We start from the raw sequence: 21,058 nt of genomic DNA on the forward strand, positions 1-21,058 counted from the left end.
TATATATATACCTATAGTCTATATCAACATACATATCACAAACATATCACCAAATTGAATGCACTAATATGATTTTGCTACCGGTATTGTTTAAAGGGATTTAGGTGTGTTCATTGACAGAATAACCTACAGTATTTATAAAGTTGTGGATTTTCCCGTTAGCCAAAACTATTCAGGGCCAGATTTCGATGGGAACTGGTTTGCACAATCATGGGGCACTGGTGTCATTGAGACCTATCATTTATTGCGCAACTTGAACATTGTTTAAGTTGTCCTAAATTCAAATTCTCTTAAGTTCAACAGGATAGAGCACAAATTCGTGACTTGTTCATGGCCAGTGGTTCAAAAATGACTTGTTATACAAAGTCGGTTGTACTCATTGTATTATTTAACCCATTATGATGTCATGCCTGGTTTTACAAGATGGGTAGATGTCTTCGACGTTACGGACCGATATGTCCACATCGGGAGAATATGCGGGGCTACCAAACCCCTTGCACAACTTAGGTAGTTGAAGAAAGCATGTAATCTATTTTAGGGTCCCACGATCTTTAAATTACTGTTTAGGCTCCTCCAACAAATAATTGTGTTGAAGTATCCGACGAATGGGCAGAGGCAAGATTACCGCCAAATTACATTTACAACATTTTTTTTACTTAAATTTATCCAGCGTATTTATTAATTTCAATAAGTTAACAGGCCGCAGAAAAGACAATAGACCTAAACGAGAAACTTGTATTAGGCCTATATATAGCATTGTGGCTAATATTCTCGTGTTTTTTTTTTCTTACGACTAAACAACATCTCCATTCCCTGGCCTCGAAATTTATGAGATTATTAATAGGTCATAGACACAAGCGCCTGTATTCATTTCTTTTTTCTTTAAAACCAGGTTCGGAGGAAACAAAACTTTTTGATATATTTTACAACTCATTTGGGGAAATCTTCCCCTTCCCCACCCACACCCCACCCAGTTTTTAAATGTTCAAATAATATATGTATTCATTAACTCCGTTTCCGATTTTTTTTTCGTCAAATATGTTTGTTTGTTTGTTTTTTTTTTTGTTTTTTTTTAAAGAAAAATCAGTTGTACAACATATATAAAAAATAAAATTCCTTCGGAGCTGGCTTTAAGCACGACTTTGTGTCTGATTATAGGCCTATTTAGTGTAATACTATATTTATATTATAAGCCAAAAATACTTATAGTTCATAGCAATCGTTAGGTTTTTGATACGAAGTCAATTTACAAAACACAGATTTATTTCTATTGAAAAGCTCATTGCTTCAGTACCACATTCCCCCAAAGGATTAAAAAAAAAATATACAGGCCAACAATATACATCATTATTTACAATTAGGCCCATTTACAATAATTTAAGAGCGTAATGACTAGTAACACGTGCATCAAATGGAGCTTTCCAATGTGTCAAAAAACGACCGATTAATTAGAACAACGGCCAGGAATACGCGAATGTCCCACAAAACAGCCGTTCAAATGCATAGGGACCGTGGCTTAGTGTAACGGCCCATTATTCGTGTGTGCTTGAGGCCAAGATCAAACATGGATAAAATTAATGTCCTAGAAAATAACAGGCCTAATAGTCAAACAAAAAATCGTAATTTTTTTTATACTTGAGTTGTTTCAATTTTGTTTACGGGTTGGAAATTTATTCTATTTAAATTATTTTGAATGGACTTGTGAATATAAATTAGGCCTAAAATTATTACTCCAATGATTGCTAGTCCTACGAGGAATATAATGACGATGAGACTAGATTTTTCATCTTCAGTGAATATAAATATATTTGTTCCCCTGTCATTATTTTTCTCTTTGGAGGAAGAACCGCTAGAAGCTTTAGCCACATCTTCAGAGTCGTGTGGGCCTACTTTTGTCCAAGTTGAAATCGTTGGTGTATTATTCGGGATCGTAGACATAGGTGGTCCGCTACACCGTACTGTAACTTCGGTGCCAAGTACACATACAATGGTTTCCCCATTCATCTCAGGTCTGGATTCATTAACAGATGCTTGAGAGGGGGAACAAACACAGTCTAAAGCGTGGTTTGATTTGCAAGACACGGCGATACTTTCGCCGACAAAATATGTATTTTTGTCAGTCTGGCATGTTTCCGGAATGACAAGAAGACGAATACGAGATGACGATCTCGTAATATCTAGGCCTTTGTTCTCTGTGACAATCCTATAGTTCCCTTCGTCCGCCAGTTGTACATTGTCGATTATATAGAAACATGTAGGCCTATTCTCACTTTGAGAACAGTTAGTTTCCTCACGTGCTTTCCTGTGGATTATATCCTCATCACGTATAAATTTAATTTCATCATTTGGCGAAATTGATTCATCAATCCATGTTAAAACAGCACGATCGCCTACTCTTGCTGGTATAATTTTTTGCACGTTTTCTGATAATCCAGTGAAGATGCACATAAACAATACAGTGCACCGCAAGATATCCATTACACGTTCGTCCTTTTCAAACGGTAAGATTACCAATCTATTCAATATAGAAAATAAGATAAACACCACTTAATTAAAATACGATGGAATTATATATATATATACACTTGTATATCTGTCTCTTATACACATCTAGATGTGTATAAGAGACAGTATACATAATATATATTATAAAAATTGCAAGGAGTGGGATTCGAACCCACGCCTACAGGAATAGACCTGTCTCTTATACACATCTAGATGTGTATAAGAGACAGCACCTATATCTTTATTCCCTAAGCTTTGAAATTAATGAGATTAGATTGAGGATTGATAATAAACACAAGCGCCTGTATACACTGTAAAAACAACGTGGAGCATTTGAACACAAAGCCCCACCACGCAATGTTGTTCCGTCTTTGGTGACACGTTTAAAAGCTAAATGTGCTTAGGATCTTGACGTGTTTAGAATTAAATGTGTTTAGGTAAGCACATTTAATGCTGAACACGTCGCCAAAAACGGGACAACATTGCGTGGAGCTTTGTGTTTAAATCCTCCACGCTGTTTTTACAGTGTAGACCTACATTTCTTTTAATTTTCTTAAGTCAGGCTTCGGAGGAAACAAAACTTTTTGATATGTTTTACAACTGATTGGGGGAAATCTTCCCAGAAATGTTTAAACTATACTACCAGAATGTTCAAAAATCTGTATTTCGTTAATCGTTCCCGAAATTTTCGTCAAATAGGCCTAGGCCTATGCTTTTTGTATTAGAAAAATAAGTTGTACAACATATTTAAAAATATCTCCGGAGCTGGCTTTAAGTACGGTTTTGTGTCTGATTATAGGAACAAATAGTTAAATTTCATAGCAATCGTTAGGTTTATGATACAATGTCAATTTACAAACACAGATTTAATTCTATTGAAAATATCAATGCTTCAGTACCACATTCCACCAAATGGGTAAAAAATATATGCGCCTCAATACACCATAGACCTATTTATATATAATTAGGCCAATTTACAATAGTTTAAGTGCGCATTGTCAGTAACACATTCAATTATTATTATTATTTATTCAGGCAAAAGTTACAATATACAATATATGATACAAATCAAATGAACATGGACAATAAGAAAGAAAATGATAACACTAGCTGCCAGGAAGATACAAAAGCAGCCGAAGCCACAGTCACCGAATAGGTGTGTACCTCCAACTAATGGTACCAAACATCAACATAGACAATAACAATTTTAAAATCTTTAAAACACTTAAATATAATCCTATAATTTAAAAATTAAATAAATATAATTATATTAAACTAAATTAAATAAATATTTATACCCAAATTACATATTTGTGAAACTAAATTAAATACAAAAGATTAAATTAACATTAAAATTAAACTGATCCTAACAGTCCTCTTCATAATTTAGTCAACAGGTAATTACTGTTTTCTCAGATTATTTTTAAAAGTATTCCATTTTAATAAAATAAAATGATTTCTTAAATATGTGGGTAAAGCATCCCAGAGTCTACAGAATCGAACAGGTAAGCAATGTAGTGCACTGTCTGTGCGAATTCAATTCAATACTTTATTCAGTGTACATGCATACAAATACATACATATGGAAAATCGATAGGTTCCAGTATTAAAATTATATAAATAAAGAATAAAATACGTTACATAACAAAGGTGACACTGCTATCCAAATTGATTTAATCACACCATATGGTCATTGAGCGCTCTAATTGCTGACGGGGGAAAAAATAATAAAATACTTACAAGTAAATGGGGCATGGAACAGGGAGCAAATCTTCAACACGCACTGTTGCTGAACAATTGGGAAGTGAAAGTGTCTAAACGGGCCATTTGAGGTACAGGTACTTCCATTTGATATATTATAACTTACGTTATTTCCCGGTACCATGACAAATTACCGAAATAGAATCAGTTTTTACATCACAGTGTTATTGTAATTGTTTACATGGTTCAGTCAGAACGGTAGGCCACAAAGAGTGGGAACGTGACACCCTTTCATAATACAATAACAGTAATCATAGCACGCGAATAATTGACTCCTAGAATCTGATACGCCTTATGGTGGGTTATGGGATGGTTAAAAATAATGATCTGGATTTTACAAACTAACTAAAAGCATGCATAAACAGGGTTAGCGCCAGGATTTCCCTGACGGGACGTGGGCGTGGCCGGGCTCGCTCAAATTCTCTATAGATAGCGGCCGGTTGTAAAACCCCGGAAACCATGAAAATTTTTGAGTTTCAAAGGCTAATAATCGATTTTAGACTTTTACTATATGTTAAAAATACATACAAGAAGTCGTGTTTCTGCTCCCCGGCGTGGAGGGGTGGGGGGGGGGGGGGTCACTTACCCTAATTCACAAGTTTCCCCATCAAAGTATTATTAAGAAATGATGTCTTAATAGATGCGAGATTCCGATTGAAATGTTCACGCCAATCCCCTGAGTAACCCTTATTGCATAAATGTACTAATGTATACAAAACGAAATCAACATAACTGAAACCTAAAATTTCAAGTGCAGAAATCACAAAGGAAAATGGATTAAACTGGATAACAAATAAATTAAAATTTACAGATAACTAACATGTCCAGAACACCGAACACCCCTAAGATCATACATTTCCTTATCAATCTCGAAATCAACCAAAATCAACCCAGTGGAACACCCCCCACCACACCCCAATAGTAAAAAAGTGAAAATACTTTAAATCAAAGCAAAATTAAAATAAAGATTAAGCTAGAACACAAAACACAGTAATGCAGAAAAGGAACAAAACAAAACAAGATAATATGCCCAAGGGGTAATGATTAAGGCACTGAGTTTATCAAATCGTTTCTAAGTTTCCAAGCCCTTTTAACAACCTTTTACAAAATCTATCAAAACTATCTTTTCATTAATTTGAAGGCCTACATTACTTTCCATACACAGTAGACCACAATAATGTTTTAACATTACATCTCCCCATGTGATTTTATTAGATGGTAGCTGTTGCGAAGCGGTGTAGTGTGGCTTTAAGGTGATGAAATTCTATATTATGGGTTTGTGTCGGGGATTTTCCCCTCTAGATCCGTTTACACCTCTTTGTTACGTTTGCGTAGCGCGGAATTTAGGCCTTCAACTTGAATAGGCAATGCATAGTTTGCTTTTCTACCAATTATCCGATTGTCTGTTTGTGGAGGAAATAGGCTATATTAACATCTTTATGGTCTGTGTTTGTTCCAGGGCAATATATTATTTTCGTTTTTGTTTTTTTTTTTCTTCTTCTATCCGTGATTGTCTGTAGTTGGTATAGGCCTATTTGTTTATTTAAGTCATGTTTCGTTTTATATTTTGTTTTTGCATGATTTCCCCATGACCTCGAACTGATTTACCGTATAGGCCTATATGATATATTTTTTCTTTTAATGTTTCCAATTTTAAAATGACTTTCACCATGTGAATATAAAAATATACCGTATATAAATAGAAGAATAAATGAATGGATAAGTAAATGAATATGACTACACATGATTTATCCTGTATAAATGAATACAACCTTTGCTATTTATAGGCCTAAATCAACCTTTTATACAAATGAATACAAACGAATAGGCCTACCTAACTAGTTATACAAGATAGGACCACTATGTACAATAACTGTCTCTTATACACATCTAGATGTGTATAAGAGACAGGGCTACAAGAGCCGCATTATTACTTAAACAAGATATAACATTTACCATATTACTAAGCCGGGGCCTAGCCTAAGCCTAAGTATAAATGAATATTTATCACTATAAATAACTATATAAATAAAATATATAAATAAATATAATAATGAATTGTCGACGGAAAAGGCCCACCAGGCCTGACACAAAAAACTTTCCCTGGCAGTAACATCTGAAGTCCATACTGCTCTGGCGGCAGCACATCACATCATAGGGCCTAGTAATTTAACATGGGGAAGTAATTTTAGGGATCGCCCTTAAGTTTAGTATTTATTATGGAACTTGATGATCAAATGATAGAAGGGATAGGTAATGATCTATTGGCAGGGTTAAGTTTACTAGTCGTGGCACTTATACCACTTCTAATGGCGTTCATAGTAAACAGGTAAGTGGAAAGTCTAGGATAGGCCTAGGCCTAGACCTAGCTAGGCTAGCTAGCATTACCCTGTACTTAAGTAACGGTTGCAGGGCGTGCAAAAGGCAGCTAGCTAGGTGTTACGGGGTGCGTGACAACTAACAGCTATTTCTCCTAACCTAGAAAGGAATATCTCCCACCACAGACCTCCCCACTAACACCGCCATTGGCATTGCTGCTAGTCCCTTTTTGTAGACTAAAAATTAAAGAACAAATCTAAGTCTTTATTTACCGGGGGAAAAAACGCTTCGTAACGTAAAAGAAAAGGCGCTAGGCCTAGGTCCTCCTCCTAGCCTAGGAGGAAGGCTAGGATACATCTACCAAGTAACATAACTTGGTGGGGGGGGGGAGGGGAGACTGATATGTGCGATGTTGTGCTTCCCCTACCTAGCCTAGGTGCACCACTGAATCATTCTCCCCAGTGATGGAATGAGTAGGCAGCGCCTGAGACTTCTCGAAAACGAGGGTGCTATTAGGACCAAGCTCCGACAGTGTAGGTGCTTATTTAATCAAGTTTTAGTTTCATAATCTGTAACATACATTTTCCCTCCCAGGTGAAAGCCCTGCCATCTCCCTGATGGTGCGACCCCTGCTTGGCCGTTTGGCTCCCATTTAGTGGCAGCTTTAGCATACATTTTCTAGGGGGGAGGGGGTGGGGAGCTAACCTGTGCAATGGAGGACTTGAGCTAATAGATCCAAGCTGGGGAAGGGGTTAAGAGGGGGTTCTCCCTCCCAAATGAGATTTTTTTAAAGAATGACAACCTCTAAATGGCCGGAAATGGCATTCTCAGACTGTGTCAGCTTGGTGTGGGCCTACCCCCCACTGGCACCGCCACTCCTCCCATTCCTGATCGCAAGCAGATGACCGTCAGTAGGGCTTACTTGACCAGCTACGGTCCTGCATGAACTAACTTTTGCCAGGTTGCCTTTGCATTGGGGCATCTTACCATCGCCACAGAGCTGTATATTTTCAACTCAATGTTTGTTTTTTTTTACAGAAGTAACCGTACAATACATCCTGACAACCAAGCAAGGGTGGACACAGCACGACAAAGATTGCGAGTGAATCAAACAGAAGAGGAGACGGAAGACGTACAAGAAAATGGACAAGGTGAAGCAACAGAAAGAGCACCCAGGCAAGTCAACAGGGACGCACAGTGTCCAATTTGTTTAGTTGAGCAGATGAATTTTGCCACTGAAACAAACTGTGGGCATGTCTTCTGTGGTAAGTGAATGGTTTCTGATCATTAATTTAATGTTTTCTGCCAGTTTCCTATATTATATTTCAGATTCAAGGTGGTGTGTAAATGGAAAGGGGTGTTGTATTTATATGGTTGTGCAATTTATGGTGTAGTATTGAAGAATGTATGTCTATGGGTGTGCATTAACTGGAGCAAGAACCACTAATCACAGCATGATAAGTTTTTTATATAACCTCAATTGTATCTTATCCCTCTTTACATTTTTAGTAATTTATTGCAACAAATAACAGTTACATAAGTCTTTTGACTTGTAAAACAGCAATATAGCATCTGAAGTTTATATTAACCCATCTGATTACAGATTTTTAGACTATCTAATGCAATTTCATGAGAAAATCAATAAAACAGGTTTAATAGTGCAACCAAAGAGTATAGAGTGCAAGAGGTCCGACTGCCCTAACTTTATACGGACGCTATGAAACGTTAAAAAGTGTATTAGCATGAGATGGGGTGCCCCATATATACGAATGCCTTTTACAGTCTTGTGAAGGATGACCTCTAGTTCGTGGTAATACCTTTTTTGAGATAGGATTGCATTGCAGTTTCTTTTTGGTGCAACCTAAAAGATTTTCTTCAAAATTGGATACCTGTTGCATAGTTCAAAATTGCAAGTCTGGCAAGCAGGAATAACATTCATTTTATTTTTTCCCCAGCCAACTGTTTAATAACCTATTGGAGGTATGGAGCATGGCTGGGAGCTATCCAGTGTCCAGTGTGTAGGCAAATAGTAAGTAATACAGTAATTCCTTCTACTGTATTTTATGTATTCAATAATTCATGATTGACTTACTGTAGGCTACGTTCAGACTTGGAGATAAGCCAGGCTTGAGTTAAGCCCGGCTCAACGTTAAGCCCGGCTTAACTTTGCCAGGCATTCAGACTAGCGGGTTTAGACAGGCGAGAATTTGCATAATAATGAACCGTAACCAGAAAACGTGTTTCAAAACATTGCTCGCGAAACCTACGCTCGCTCACGGTGTACGTAATTGAATGCTGATTGGTCATTTCGTCACCCGAAGTCAATGCAAGACCCCCGCAACGATTAAAGCCCGGCTTAGAAAAGTTAAACACGGTGGCGCACCAGGCCTAGCTACTATAGGAGATAAGGCACCTAGTTCAGACTGGCAGGTGGATAAACCCGGTGAGTTGAGCCGGGTTAATCCACCTAGTCTGAACTAGGCCATAATATGCTGGACCCTCATTTACTCAACCCTGTTGGTTCTGTAGTCCCTATTTATTGGCATCATAGAATATAAATCGCTACATACTACCGTCACAGATATTGGTTATACCTCCAAGTTTAAGTTCTGTAATATAACAATAAATATATAACTTTTTATTTTTGCCTTTATATATTTAACCCATTGTTTAAGCACCTGGATTCAAATTTTGATTGTATCATGATGTATTGTCGAAAATAAGTACTCCTTGATTCTGATGATTCTGATTTGTCAGTTGAATCAGGGGGCCTTCTTGATTGTGAAACACTATAGCAACTGAGTAGCCACTTATGATATTTGACCAATATCCTTTATTTGCTGAAGATGTAATGCCAATAAACAACCAACATAATCAATTTTCAATGAGTTAAGTCATTTCACTACAAATGGTATTTTTTAAACAGCCATTAATTGGAAAGGGCTATATAAGCAAAAAATGAAATGATTCAATTAAAGAATATATATATTTTTAAGTGATTATTTGGTTGTAGGATGCAATATATTTGTATACATTGCCTAGTGTTGCTAATTTGTTTTTTCTGATTCTTTGTATTACTATTATTTCCTGATTAGTTGCCAAATAAAAAGCACAAGTATGTTTTCGTTTTTGTTTTGGAAGTTAATACAGTTAGTAAACTTAAAATATAGCTTATGACAACAGCAATATTACTAATCTGTATACAGAATGCAGAAAACACAGGAATGGCATAGGATGACCAACAAGCTATCATTGCTAAATTATTTGTATTCTTTAATTTCAGGTTACAATTTTATTCCCATGTTTTAGAGACAATGAAAACGGGGGTGATGGACATGCTGCTATTATGCAAGAAATTAACGATTACAATCGAAGGTTTTCTGGAGAACCAAGACCTGTGAGTTGTTGTTTTTGGATAGATTCCATATTTATTATTATTTTCACATCCAACAGCAAGTTACTCCCCAATTACTGCACAAGATAGAATGAGGCTACATGCTATATTCATATCTGTAGATTACCCATGATGATGATGATGTATCTCAGAGTTTGCCATGAGCTCAATTTTTTTGTGACGAATATTTATGATGTACCCATATACCCTGTACTGTACAAGTATAAAAATAATGTCATAATCACACCCACCAATGGGAAAATCACAGGTATTTGTCACTTAAAACTTGGTAGTGTGGAACAGAGCGTAACCACGCTATCAAATGTGCTGTGACAAATATTTATGATATACTCAACAGGCATGATGTCATATCACACTCACCAATGGGAGAATCACAGGTATTTGTTACTTAAAACTTGGTAGTGTGGAACAGAGCATAACCACGCTATCAAATGTGCTGTGACAAATATTTATGATATACCCAACAGGCATGATGTCATATCACACTCACCAATGGGAGAATCACAGGTATTTGTTACTTAAAACTAGGTAGTGTAGAACAGAGCGTAACCACGCTATCAAATGTGCTGCGACAAATATTTATGATATACCCAACAGGCATGATGTCATATCACACCCACCAATGGGAGAATCACAGGTATTTGTCACATAAAACTTGGTAGTGTGGAACAGAGCGTAACCATGCTATCAAATGTGCTGTGACAAATATTTATGATATACTCAACAGGCATGATGTCATATCACACTCACCAATGGGAGAATCACAGGTATTTGTCACTTAAAACTTGGTAGTGTGGAACAGAGCGTAACCACGCTATCAAATATGCTATTACAAATATTTATGATATACCCAACAGGCATGATGTCATATCACACTCACCAATGGGAAAATCACAGGTATTTGTCACTTAAAACTTGGTAGTGTGGAACAGAGCGTAACCACGCTATCAAATGTGCTGTGACAAATATTTATGATACGGTATACACATATACAGGCATGATGATGTCATATCACACACACCAATGGGAAAATGGGAAAAAAAGGTATTTGTCACTTATTATTGATAGTGTAGCCAGAGCTTTACTTGTTCTCCACATGCTGCTGTACTGTAAGCTACCGTTATTTTTTTTTTTTTTCCTCCCAGCTAATGGATTACCTACGTGATTTACCGACACTTCTTCGTCACCTTGTCATTGAAATGTTTTCGCCTAGTGGCCTGGTCTGGATGTTCCGTCTTCGCATCTTCGTCTGTTTCATAGCAGCGACACTTTACTTGTTGATGCCTCTTGATGTAATACCAGAGGCGGTGTTTGGTGTCATAGGGTTATTCGACGACGTTCTTATCATTCTTGTATTAGGAATTTACGTAACGGTGATATACCGTGGAATTATTGCCGATCGTGGTGGCTGATAAGGCCAAATAAAAGAAAGTTCATTTCTCATATCATGCTCATATCCTCTCATATTTTGGGGGGAGCTGGGGGTGGGGGCTGCCTCATATTTTTTGGCATTTTGCTAGCCAAACATTCAGAAAAAAGGTACAGGATTGAAATCATTATTAATATAAATGAGGGTCCCCTTGTCTCTTGGGCTGGTGGAGGTCTACATATACATTTGGTGGCAATGATTTGGAAGGGGAAATTAGAATAAGGGATTTGCATCCTCAGTAGTGTATCCAAAAACTCATAATGGAGGTTTCACTAAGATGGAGAGTCAGCAGGGTACCTAAGCCCATGATGGTTGGGCTGAGATACAGAAACATATTTTTGTTTTCATTTGGCTATATAAAAGATAGTTTTTTTTTTCTTTTTTTTTTTATTAAAATTGTTCCAGAACATTTTTTTTTTGATTTGGGATTTTACAATCAAAACCCTTATTTTTTGTAGATTTAGAAAAGATGATTTTCTGTAATTGTTTGTTTTTAAAATAAGGTCTAGCCTTTGTGGTTCAATATTATATTTTTTGATTTGTATTTGATTATGTATATTGTATATATATATATGAATTGATTTAATAGACCGAAGAGTCACCAAAGGTGACATCATCAAAATTTGTCCGAGTGGGTATTAAAAGCTGTTTCCTGCTAATGCATTGAGCGGAGTCGAAGGTCGTGTCTATTACATTGTCTAAAATGTAATGAAGTTGCGTAGAAGATACATTTTATACCAATGTATACATTTTGAGTGATTCATAGATTCATGAGGTTAAAGTTGATTTGATTTAAATTTCCATTCGCACTGAAAATATGAAGAATTTCGAGAGGCCTTCTAGGGGGCCTAGGCCCGTCGCTTGCGGGACTCGCCACATCCAGCACTGACTAAGGTGATTGCTTGTTGATTTGGAGGTGCATATTCAGCTTGAATACTTTCACCATGTCATTTTGTTGCAATTTCTGTATGATGTATTTAAACTGTTGGACAAACTGAAATTGCTGAATTGTAGAATAAGATGTTTCTTTTGATTATGATAGCCAATGAGGCAGAAGAACGTTGTTTGTATGACTCGAGTATAAGGCTAGAATGTTCAAGTTTTCCATTTGTTTGTTTTACTCCATTTCAAATGTAATGGGTCAATACTGTGACATTTATAAAAGAAATATTTACCAAGGCTTTTTGATAAGTTATTTTACGATAGGACGTACAAACAAATAAGTTTGAGAAGATTAAAAACTGTCAAAAATTCCTCGAGCAGGGGCTTAATATTGTGTGAATAAAACTGTCACCAAGAGGTTTGCTTTGATGCTATACCCACTGTAACAGCTTTGGTTTGGTGACTCAAATTATTCGGTCTATTAACATGTTGTATACAGCAGATAAAAATTAATAGTCTTGTAGAAGTGTACACAGACACAGTAGTGGCTGTGATTTGTACTTTAAACCTTTCATCAATCAATCAATCAATCAATCTGGAGCTACCCCAACTACTGGTGTTACTTGTCATGCCGTTAAAAAAAAAAGATTATAAAAAAATCTAGTTTTAAGTAGTGGCTGAAAGTTGAATGACAAGGAGCAATTTCTGCTTTATTCGGAAAAAAAAATTCACTGAAGTCACCAAATGAAAATTAATGAAAATTGATGAAGTTCTACCTATTTTATTTGTTTGATATAATAAGACATGGTATATATAAACTATGTATATAAATACCATGTCTTATTATATCAAACATGGTATATATAAACTATGTATAAATTTAAAATACATGATTAATGTATATAGATTTATATACATATTTTATATATACTGTATTTATGAACTTGCTTATGTATTAACTATATATACATATTACTATTTAGTATGTTATCTATCATTCTATATATATACAGTATTAATTTCACTCATTTTAATTAAATGTGCACATGAAGCCAATATTGTAGGCGATTCATTTCTATAACATTCCTTAAGATCAGAGCTAGAAATAAAAAAGTAGAAGTACCGATAGCTGCCTTATTGTTAATCATAGATTTTTTTTTTATATCTTCAGTATTAAAATGATGAAATAAGATCATTTCCAATTTTTTTTTTTTTTTTAGAATTAGTATTAAATATTGCATTTAGTTTTTCTCATTTCATTTCTTTTAACTCAAAATGACTTGTGAAATAATGTTCATATCATTTGAAAAATAAATTTTTTATAACATGGTTGTTTGTTTTTGATAATGGCTTCATTAAGAAATATCTGTGAAAATATGTAGTGTATAATAATGTTATCCTGTGCAAGAACAATCCCAAGTCCAAGACAACTTAAGAATTAAAAAAAATACCTTAAAATATTTTTTAATTAGGGAGCAATGTTGATCAGGATTTGAGCTCTGAAGGTCAAAACGATTAACAAATTAATAGGACATTTTAAAGGGAAGCTAAACCGGACACACACTGCATTGTACGACCATCCCACGACTAATCCAACTCCACTCCTTGTGAACGCTATACAATGCGACGCCATCTGCAGCACGGTTACCAACCGTCTCGCATCGTGCGGGATTGTCCCGCATTTCAAAGTGATTTGCATGAAACACGCATTTTGTAGAAACCTAAATCCTAAATTCGTCATGCATTTAACACAAGTCTATGTGTGATAAATAAAGGAATTGAAAATATTCAAATTAGATATTTCCTATTACTTGCCTCAGGAAATATTTAAAAAAAAAATGGTTTGTGTGGGAATCGAACACACGACCTCCAGATTATCTATCCAGATAAAAATTACTACAAATGCTATTAAGATGTAAGTTTGCCTCAGGAAATATCATAGGAGTGATTTTTTACTCTACCTGATTGTGTTAACGTACCGTATATTCAGTACGTCCATATTCTAGCCAATAATAACCTTTTAAAAAAAATTGGTTGGGGTGGGAATCGAACCCACGACCTCCAGGTTATCTAGACAGATGAAAACCACTACAAATTAAGATGCGAGTTTGCGACGTCAGGAAATATCATAGGAGTGATTATTTGCCCTACGTGACGTGTTATCGTACCGAATTCTCAGTACGTCCCCATACTAGCCATCAATAAAATTAGAAAAAAAAACCAAAAAAAATGATTCGGGTGGAATCGAAACCACGACCTCCTGGTTATCTAGCGAGATGAAAACCACAACAAATGCTGTTAAACGATGTAAGTTTGCCTAGGGAAATGAAATGTTCTTATTAAATATTCAAAATAAATATTATGAATGAATATTGTTTCAAGTCCGATTTATTTTTAAAAATCATATTAAAAAATATGTTATAAAAATATACAAGTTAGATTTCCCCAATTACTTGCCAATAGAATAAAAAAAATAGTTCGTGTGGGAATCGAATACAAGACCTCCAGATTATCTAGCCAGATGGAAGTTACTACAAGTGCTATTAAGATGCGAGTTTGCGTTTGAGTTTGAGTTTGCGGTCATTCGTTCGAAGTTGAAGAAATTCAAATGATACACAGAGAACAATGTTAATCTTTCACTGCTTTTCTTCTTTTAATTAATCTATCACCATAAAATACATGCAAACCTAGATAAATAGTACCGGTAATGTTAAATAACCTATGTTCTTTAGTTGCTGGCATGTAGGCCAATTCAGGGGCGAATCCAGAGATGTCCGAAAGGGGGAAGGCCGGGCCGAAAAAGGTGAGGGGTGAAAGTGGGGCCGATCGAGATAACACCACCTTAGGGGAAATTTTTGTTTTCTAGACGCCCGAAAATAACCTCTGAGGCGTTTTGGGCGATCAATTTTTCTTTCTTTTTCTTTTTATTTCCACCCCCTAAAACCCGCCTCTGCTATTTAAAATCACATTATTAAGATTGATCTAAATTTGATTTATATGTATTAAATATTAAGGTACATTGTAGTTGATCTATAGCAAAAATGTTAAGGGTCTGTTATTGGCAAATCCGTGGCTCCCTTTTATTATAATGAATTAAGAGAATCAATGAGAATCATGAAGAAGATAATTCTGATAGCAACATTGATTTATTGCTTTAAGTACTGCGATGAGAATCATGAACAAAATAATTCTGATAGCAACATTGATTTATTGATTTAAGTACTGCGACAATAACATTCAGAGGCGAATTTAGAAAGTTTAGATAAAAAGTATTTATTAAAGTTTTCATAGGCTTGTTTTAACACCTTTGTGTTTACCTAACTATGTAACTTAATTCATTCTAATTACAACTTCAGAGTAACTTCGAAGAAATCCGACTCTGCAACACTTGCTTTAAATTGGAGGTGCCATCGGACCCGAATAATCACATCAAGCATTTATATGGCGCTCTACATGAACACTGCAGCACCTATGCCTATACAATTCAAGTGGGCAACAGTAAATTAATTAAAGTACAGTATTTAATTAATTTAATTTTTTTATTCAAAAGAGATAGAACCTCCACTAGGATGGAACCTAATACAAAGACACACAATATATGGTACAACTTGCATTGAGCTGTCTTCATAAAACGAGCATAAACTTCATAAAAACTATATATTTCATCCTAACAATTTAAATTATTAAATGTAACTGTTATCTTTTAAATAAACTTTCTTACATCAAATCGGCCAAAGGGGGAACATGGATTAAGTGTTTAGTGCAAGTACAAACAAATGTACATGATCAGAATCAAATATAGAATTTAAGCTAACAAAAACAACATATCCAAAACAATTCTACGTTATATTAGGCCTGTATTGAAAAAAAAAAATGTAAACTTTTCACAAATTCGGCCAAATATAGTTTGGCCGTGACTTTTCAAACGCTACGGCCAGGCAAATTTTTATACGGCCAGATTTGAGGAATCTGGCCGTCCAAAAAGCCAAATGGCAAACCCTGATCTGAGCACAAACTGAACCTTTCCACTAAGCCCCGCCCCTTGGATATTGTTGCTAAGGTTCCACAAAGGCGACAGCGTAAAAATATACTCAAAAATCTGCGTATTCCTGGTCCTGTTCTGATTGGTCAGATAGGTCCATTGTTATCCTAAACGAAAGAGGTAATGCATATTTCATAAAAAGAAATCTTCCAACCCACTGTTACAGTGGATAAATATCAAAAGTTTGTCACTCTTTTTTGGTTTTCTTGGCATGGAGCATAATTATTTCGATTTTAAAGTATGCGTTTCCTCGTTGATTGACGGGAAAATTTTGTTTGCACCAATCGGTAGCATCATCCAGAAATTTATCGCGGTATTGCTCTGGTAGATAGCTTAGATGACCAAGAAGTGTTTGAAGGTAATCTGTATATATCAGTGATGAAAACTGAATATTTTAATGGTTGTGCTATCAATGTAGATGTGAAATGTTAATATTGTTTATTTTGTACCATTCATCCAGTAAAACAATTACAATTTTATTTGAAATATGGCGAACAAAAAAACTGAATTGAATTCAAGCTTTATACATAACCTCAACCACCGCCCGGATCCCCCTCCTCTTTCCTTTCCAATCCCAGGAACCGGAAAATAGCCAAGTGTGTCGTCGAAAAAAAACGCTTTAACAAAAGCACTTTTTTACAGTCAAAGAGTGCAAATTCCGGGTATCTTACAGTGCCTGTTTAAAAAAACTGATCCAAAAATGGCGGGACTGATGTAAATTTGTACCCCTGTGGACTTTTTTATCGTAGGTAAGTTGAACAAAAGTTAATGAATTATTCATTTAGAGTGGCTGAAGGCATTACTGGCGCATGCGCCATCTCGTTTCGCTGGACTTTGCTCGCTGTATAGCTTTTTCACGTCGCGGTGAGCGAAGGTTGGATCATCGGTGGGCTTCACTGTGTGTGGGGGTGGTAATACCTCCGTGGTTTATGCTGTAAAAATCATAAGCAAGTTTACATTAAAATAGAGTAAACAGGACAAATGAATGGGGCCTAGCATAGGCCATATACTACATCTAGCTTGGGCCTGCTCTCCCTCCCTAACCTACACTACGTCAACAGAGTATTCAGTACAGCATGCGTTGAACGCAGTGATTATTTTTACGAGTCGTGAAAATAGTTCCCAATGCTATTCTTACTACGATCGCTAGCGCATGCGCGATAGCGTCCCTCGTCGCGGGGAAAATAAACAAGTCTTGAACTGAGCGAACCGCGACGTTAATTCTAGCCTAGGCCTATCTCTAGGACCGAAGCAATCCAAACTTACTATTATTCTTATATGATATGTACTAATTTTACTTATTATTATTCTTATGATATGTATTAATTTAATTTTTTTTAAATGTATTTTTAAAGTTTTTTTTATGGTATGTATAAATTTTTTTAAATTAATTTTACTTATTATTCTTATATTATATGTATTAATTTTTGAAAAATTTATTATATTAGTCTAATGATTACATAATAGTAAAAATCATTCCTCATAAAATCTCTAGAGAATCCTTATGGTAAGCTGGACATCTGTGAATTTTGGTTGAATTTTTAAACTCTGAACGTCAGGGGTCTGTCATTATTCATATACAAATAATAAAGGATCGTCAGGCATGGAACACGACACGGGCAACTACACACACACAGGCTCAGACCTAATACCGTATAATTCAAATTGAAAAAAAGAAACGACTAAAGCAACTTACTACTAACTACCGTATATACAGAACAAGGACATGGAGAGTTTCTGTAACTCCTTTTCTGGGTGCTCCCATCGTCATGAGTCTGGCCTTCCTGGCACCCAGTCTTCAAATATTGTTATACTGTGTAATTGTAATTGATGCTACAAAATGCTGTATTCGTTATTTAGTTTGAATTGATATGCCCTACTGATGCATTTTTATTTCAGTGCAACTCCAAGTATAAACTATGAGGCTTTTAGATAACCCTTTTTTAGTTGCAAATACAATTGCATACAGAATTTGTTGTCAGCATTTTAGTTGATTTTATGTTAGTCGAGAGTGCTGACCTATTGTACAGGGTACAGTATTTCTAAACTTTACTTTTCGTCATTGATTAAATGACAACATCATGCCAAGGACAATTGTTATAAAGTCCTTGATAATGAAACCGTTTTAAAAAACGTTTTTTTCTTGCAAGCATTGAGGCACGTCGATAATGGAAGACACTTTTATGTAAACAGTTATCACAAGCTTGTTTTTATTTTGTTTTGGCTGCGGTCGGAAGACTGCAGCAAAATAGGTAGGTTCAGCAAAGCGAGATTACGCATGCACTACTAATGCCTTCAGACACTAATGAATAATCCAATAATTTATGCATTTTTGCTCAACTTACCTACGATAAAATAAATTCTCCCCCTGTGGGGGAACTTTGACCTTCATTCGGGGCCTAAGACCTCACTGACGGGGACCAAGGACTCCTTCTCGGGGGAATTTCTGGCGCAGCCACTAGCTGACAAATTCAAAAACAGAAATTGATAATATAATTTACAGCAGTGTAGACTGTGTGGTGTTTAATATAGGCCTATTAATACAATTATTATATGGTATAAAATACCTTTTATCTGATCTTTGTCAATGTCAAGTTCGTCACACGGTTTGTATGAATGTCCTTTTACCACCTCAAAGCCAACTGATTCCAACAACTTCACGTTATCTTCTAATGTTAGTCGGTTATAAAACTTGTTCTCGTAACCCTGAATGAGGATTTAATTTTAATTTATTTGAAGATGAAATCTGGAAACATTATATTAAATAATTTAATTGTTGATATAGAATAATATGTTAATCGATATAGACATAGAAACAATTTAGTCTTTCCTAGAATACAATATTATTAAATATGCGAGGAAAGATTTGATCGATCTTTAAAAAACAAAGTAGGAACATTATAAGCATCGAAAATATTTGTCAATGCGTCAAGCAATCAATTGTATCCATAATATCCGATTTATCGGTAGAGCAGTTTTCAACACAACACTGGTAAATCAATCAGAATCTAGGAGTAGGCCTATTAATGTGAGAGGGGGATGGTGGGGAGAGGGGGATTTAGCTGACAACTTAGGGTGAAATTAGGTGATTTCTTTCTACTTGGGCATAATTTCTAGTGGGGGAGGGGCTGAACTTCTTTTATTCAACCTCCCCATAATTCAATCAATTCAATTTTATTAGCTATGAATGTCATCAAGGCCAATTATCCGCATCAACAATAATTATTTACAATTTATACAATAAATACAAAACAAGATAATAATACAATTATTAAATAAAAGGATTTTTAATTATTGGACCATTTAAATTGTTGTCAAAATTAAATTAAATTAAATCATGGCTTGCTTAATATCAGAAGCGGAAATGGGTCAACGTGAATAACTTAGGGATAGTGAATAAGAAAGGGGATAGCTTTGAAATCAAAACGTTTTTGCATTGAATTGGAGATGGGATGATTGACGGTTTTTACAAAGAGACATAGCCATTGTTCTAACAGGTGGAAGGAAAAAGTTAAACGGATGATCAGAAGATTGGAAAATTTTGCAAATAAATTTAAGAAGAAAGTACTTATGTATTTTTTCAAAAGGTGTGATGTTAAATTGTAACAAAAACAGGAAAGGTAAGTTGAGGAAGTGCAGTCCTTAGAAATTAATCGCTGACAGAAATTACTAGAACATTATTATTAGAGTAAAATCATATCGTACTTTAAGGTGTTCTTTCCATTTATCATGATTCTTCAAGTAATGCGGAAGTTCATCATCACCATGTCCCATTATTTGATTCATCGGACCGGAAATTAGAAGGAAGCACTCTCCACCAGGTTTGAGGCAGTCATGGATACTTTGAAATGCTCCTTTCCGATCTTTCACCCAGTGCAACACGTGAATAGATACAACCTTGTCAAATGCGCCTTTCCAGTCTGGAAATATGTCAACACAGCTTAAGACATCTGCCAATTCGTAGGTCACATTTGGACGTTTATAGCTATGTCTGGCAAAATTGATCATCTCCTTTGAAATGTCAAAACCTTTATAAAAAAAAAAGGGAAAAAAATACAAAATTATGTGTCTTAGGATTATTTCTTTTATATCATCGTATACTGGTTGTTACGTTTTTACTTGTGACTTAAAAGGTTATTAAAATGTATAGCAATAATCTAAACTCACATAATATAAATTATTTAGGCTATCCTTTTTTGATGAAAATCAACGAATTCTAAACCCCTCCCCCAGCCCCTACTGAAAACTTCTTGAGCAAGAAATTACACCCAGGAAGTAAAGAAATACGAAGTGACTATTTTTACGAATTGACAACCTTCCAACCAGCTTACAAATCGGTAACCATAAGCCCTGTGGTACACCATTTATTGAATGGCAGATTGCTAAAGCGGTATTTTTTATCTGGCAACAGACGAATTTTGCATATCGTCCTAATTCTGTTTTTAGTTATCAAAACTCCATGAAATTTGGTACATTTTCTAATACATTATGGTCTTTTGAATTTTGGTAACACTTTCCACATTATTATCATATTTTGTCATTCCCAGTTGGTGAAACATAGGCGACAGGGTTTATGGCGAGCCGAGTTGTCATTTAATCGTAAATAGAGATATCTTAGTTTTAAATAGAGATATCTTAGTTTTTAATAGAGATATCTTAGTTTTAACTAAGATATCTCTATTAATAGAGATATCTTTATTAAAAA

General features: G+C 35.4%; 3 protein-coding genes across 6 annotated transcripts in view; 1 reads left to right on the top strand and 2 right to left on the bottom strand.

The window, feature by feature from the left end:
- Positions 1-12: 12 nt before the first annotated feature.
- Positions 13-4,425, bottom strand: LOC117122851. Its single transcript, XM_033268605.1, has 2 exons — positions 4,246-4,425; positions 13-2,515 (listed from the first exon to the last, which is right to left on the bottom strand). The coding sequence occupies exon 2, from the start codon at positions 2,476-2,478 to the stop codon at positions 1,630-1,632; it is 849 nt and encodes a 282-aa protein (XP_033124496.1). The 5' UTR covers positions 2,479-2,515; positions 4,246-4,425; the 3' UTR covers positions 13-1,629.
- Positions 4,426-6,387: 1,962 nt separating this feature from the next.
- LOC117122873 (E3 ubiquitin-protein ligase RNF170-like) lies at positions 6,388-11,643 on the top strand. The gene is made up of 5 exons (XM_033268635.1): positions 6,388-6,595; positions 7,624-7,850; positions 8,541-8,614; positions 9,869-9,982; positions 11,146-11,643. Exons 1-5 carry the CDS (start codon positions 6,486-6,488, stop codon positions 11,410-11,412), a joined length of 792 nt encoding a protein of 263 aa, XP_033124526.1. The 5' UTR covers positions 6,388-6,485; the 3' UTR covers positions 11,413-11,643.
- A 3,296-nt stretch (positions 11,644-14,939) lies between these two features.
- The window catches only part of LOC117122879 (juvenile hormone acid O-methyltransferase-like), a 10,079-nt gene continuing 3,960 nt past the window's right edge, over positions 14,940-21,058 (bottom strand). Inside the window, exons 2-5 of one of the 4 annotated variants that reach the window (XM_033268646.1) lie at positions 20,059-20,381; positions 18,921-19,059; positions 18,699-18,815; positions 14,940-16,460 (exon numbers count right to left, since the gene is read on the bottom strand). In XM_033268646.1, coding sequence (XP_033124537.1) covers positions 18,742-18,815; positions 18,921-19,059; positions 20,059-20,381 — 536 coding nt within the window. In that variant the 3' untranslated portion in view covers positions 14,940-16,460; positions 18,699-18,741. Of the gene's footprint in view, positions 16,717-18,698; positions 18,816-18,920; positions 19,060-20,058; positions 20,382-21,058 lie in introns of all 4 variants that reach the window. The other 3 variants (XM_033268645.1, XM_033268647.1, XM_033268644.1) reach the window with 3 other exon arrangements.

Source organism: Anneissia japonica, unplaced genomic scaffold, assembly GCF_011630105.1.
Source record: "Anneissia japonica isolate Jap-2015-1 unplaced genomic scaffold, ASM1163010v1 scaffold287711_len853857_cov187, whole genome shotgun sequence".
NCBI lineage: Eukaryota > Metazoa > Echinodermata > Crinoidea > Comatulida > Comatulidae > Anneissia > Anneissia japonica.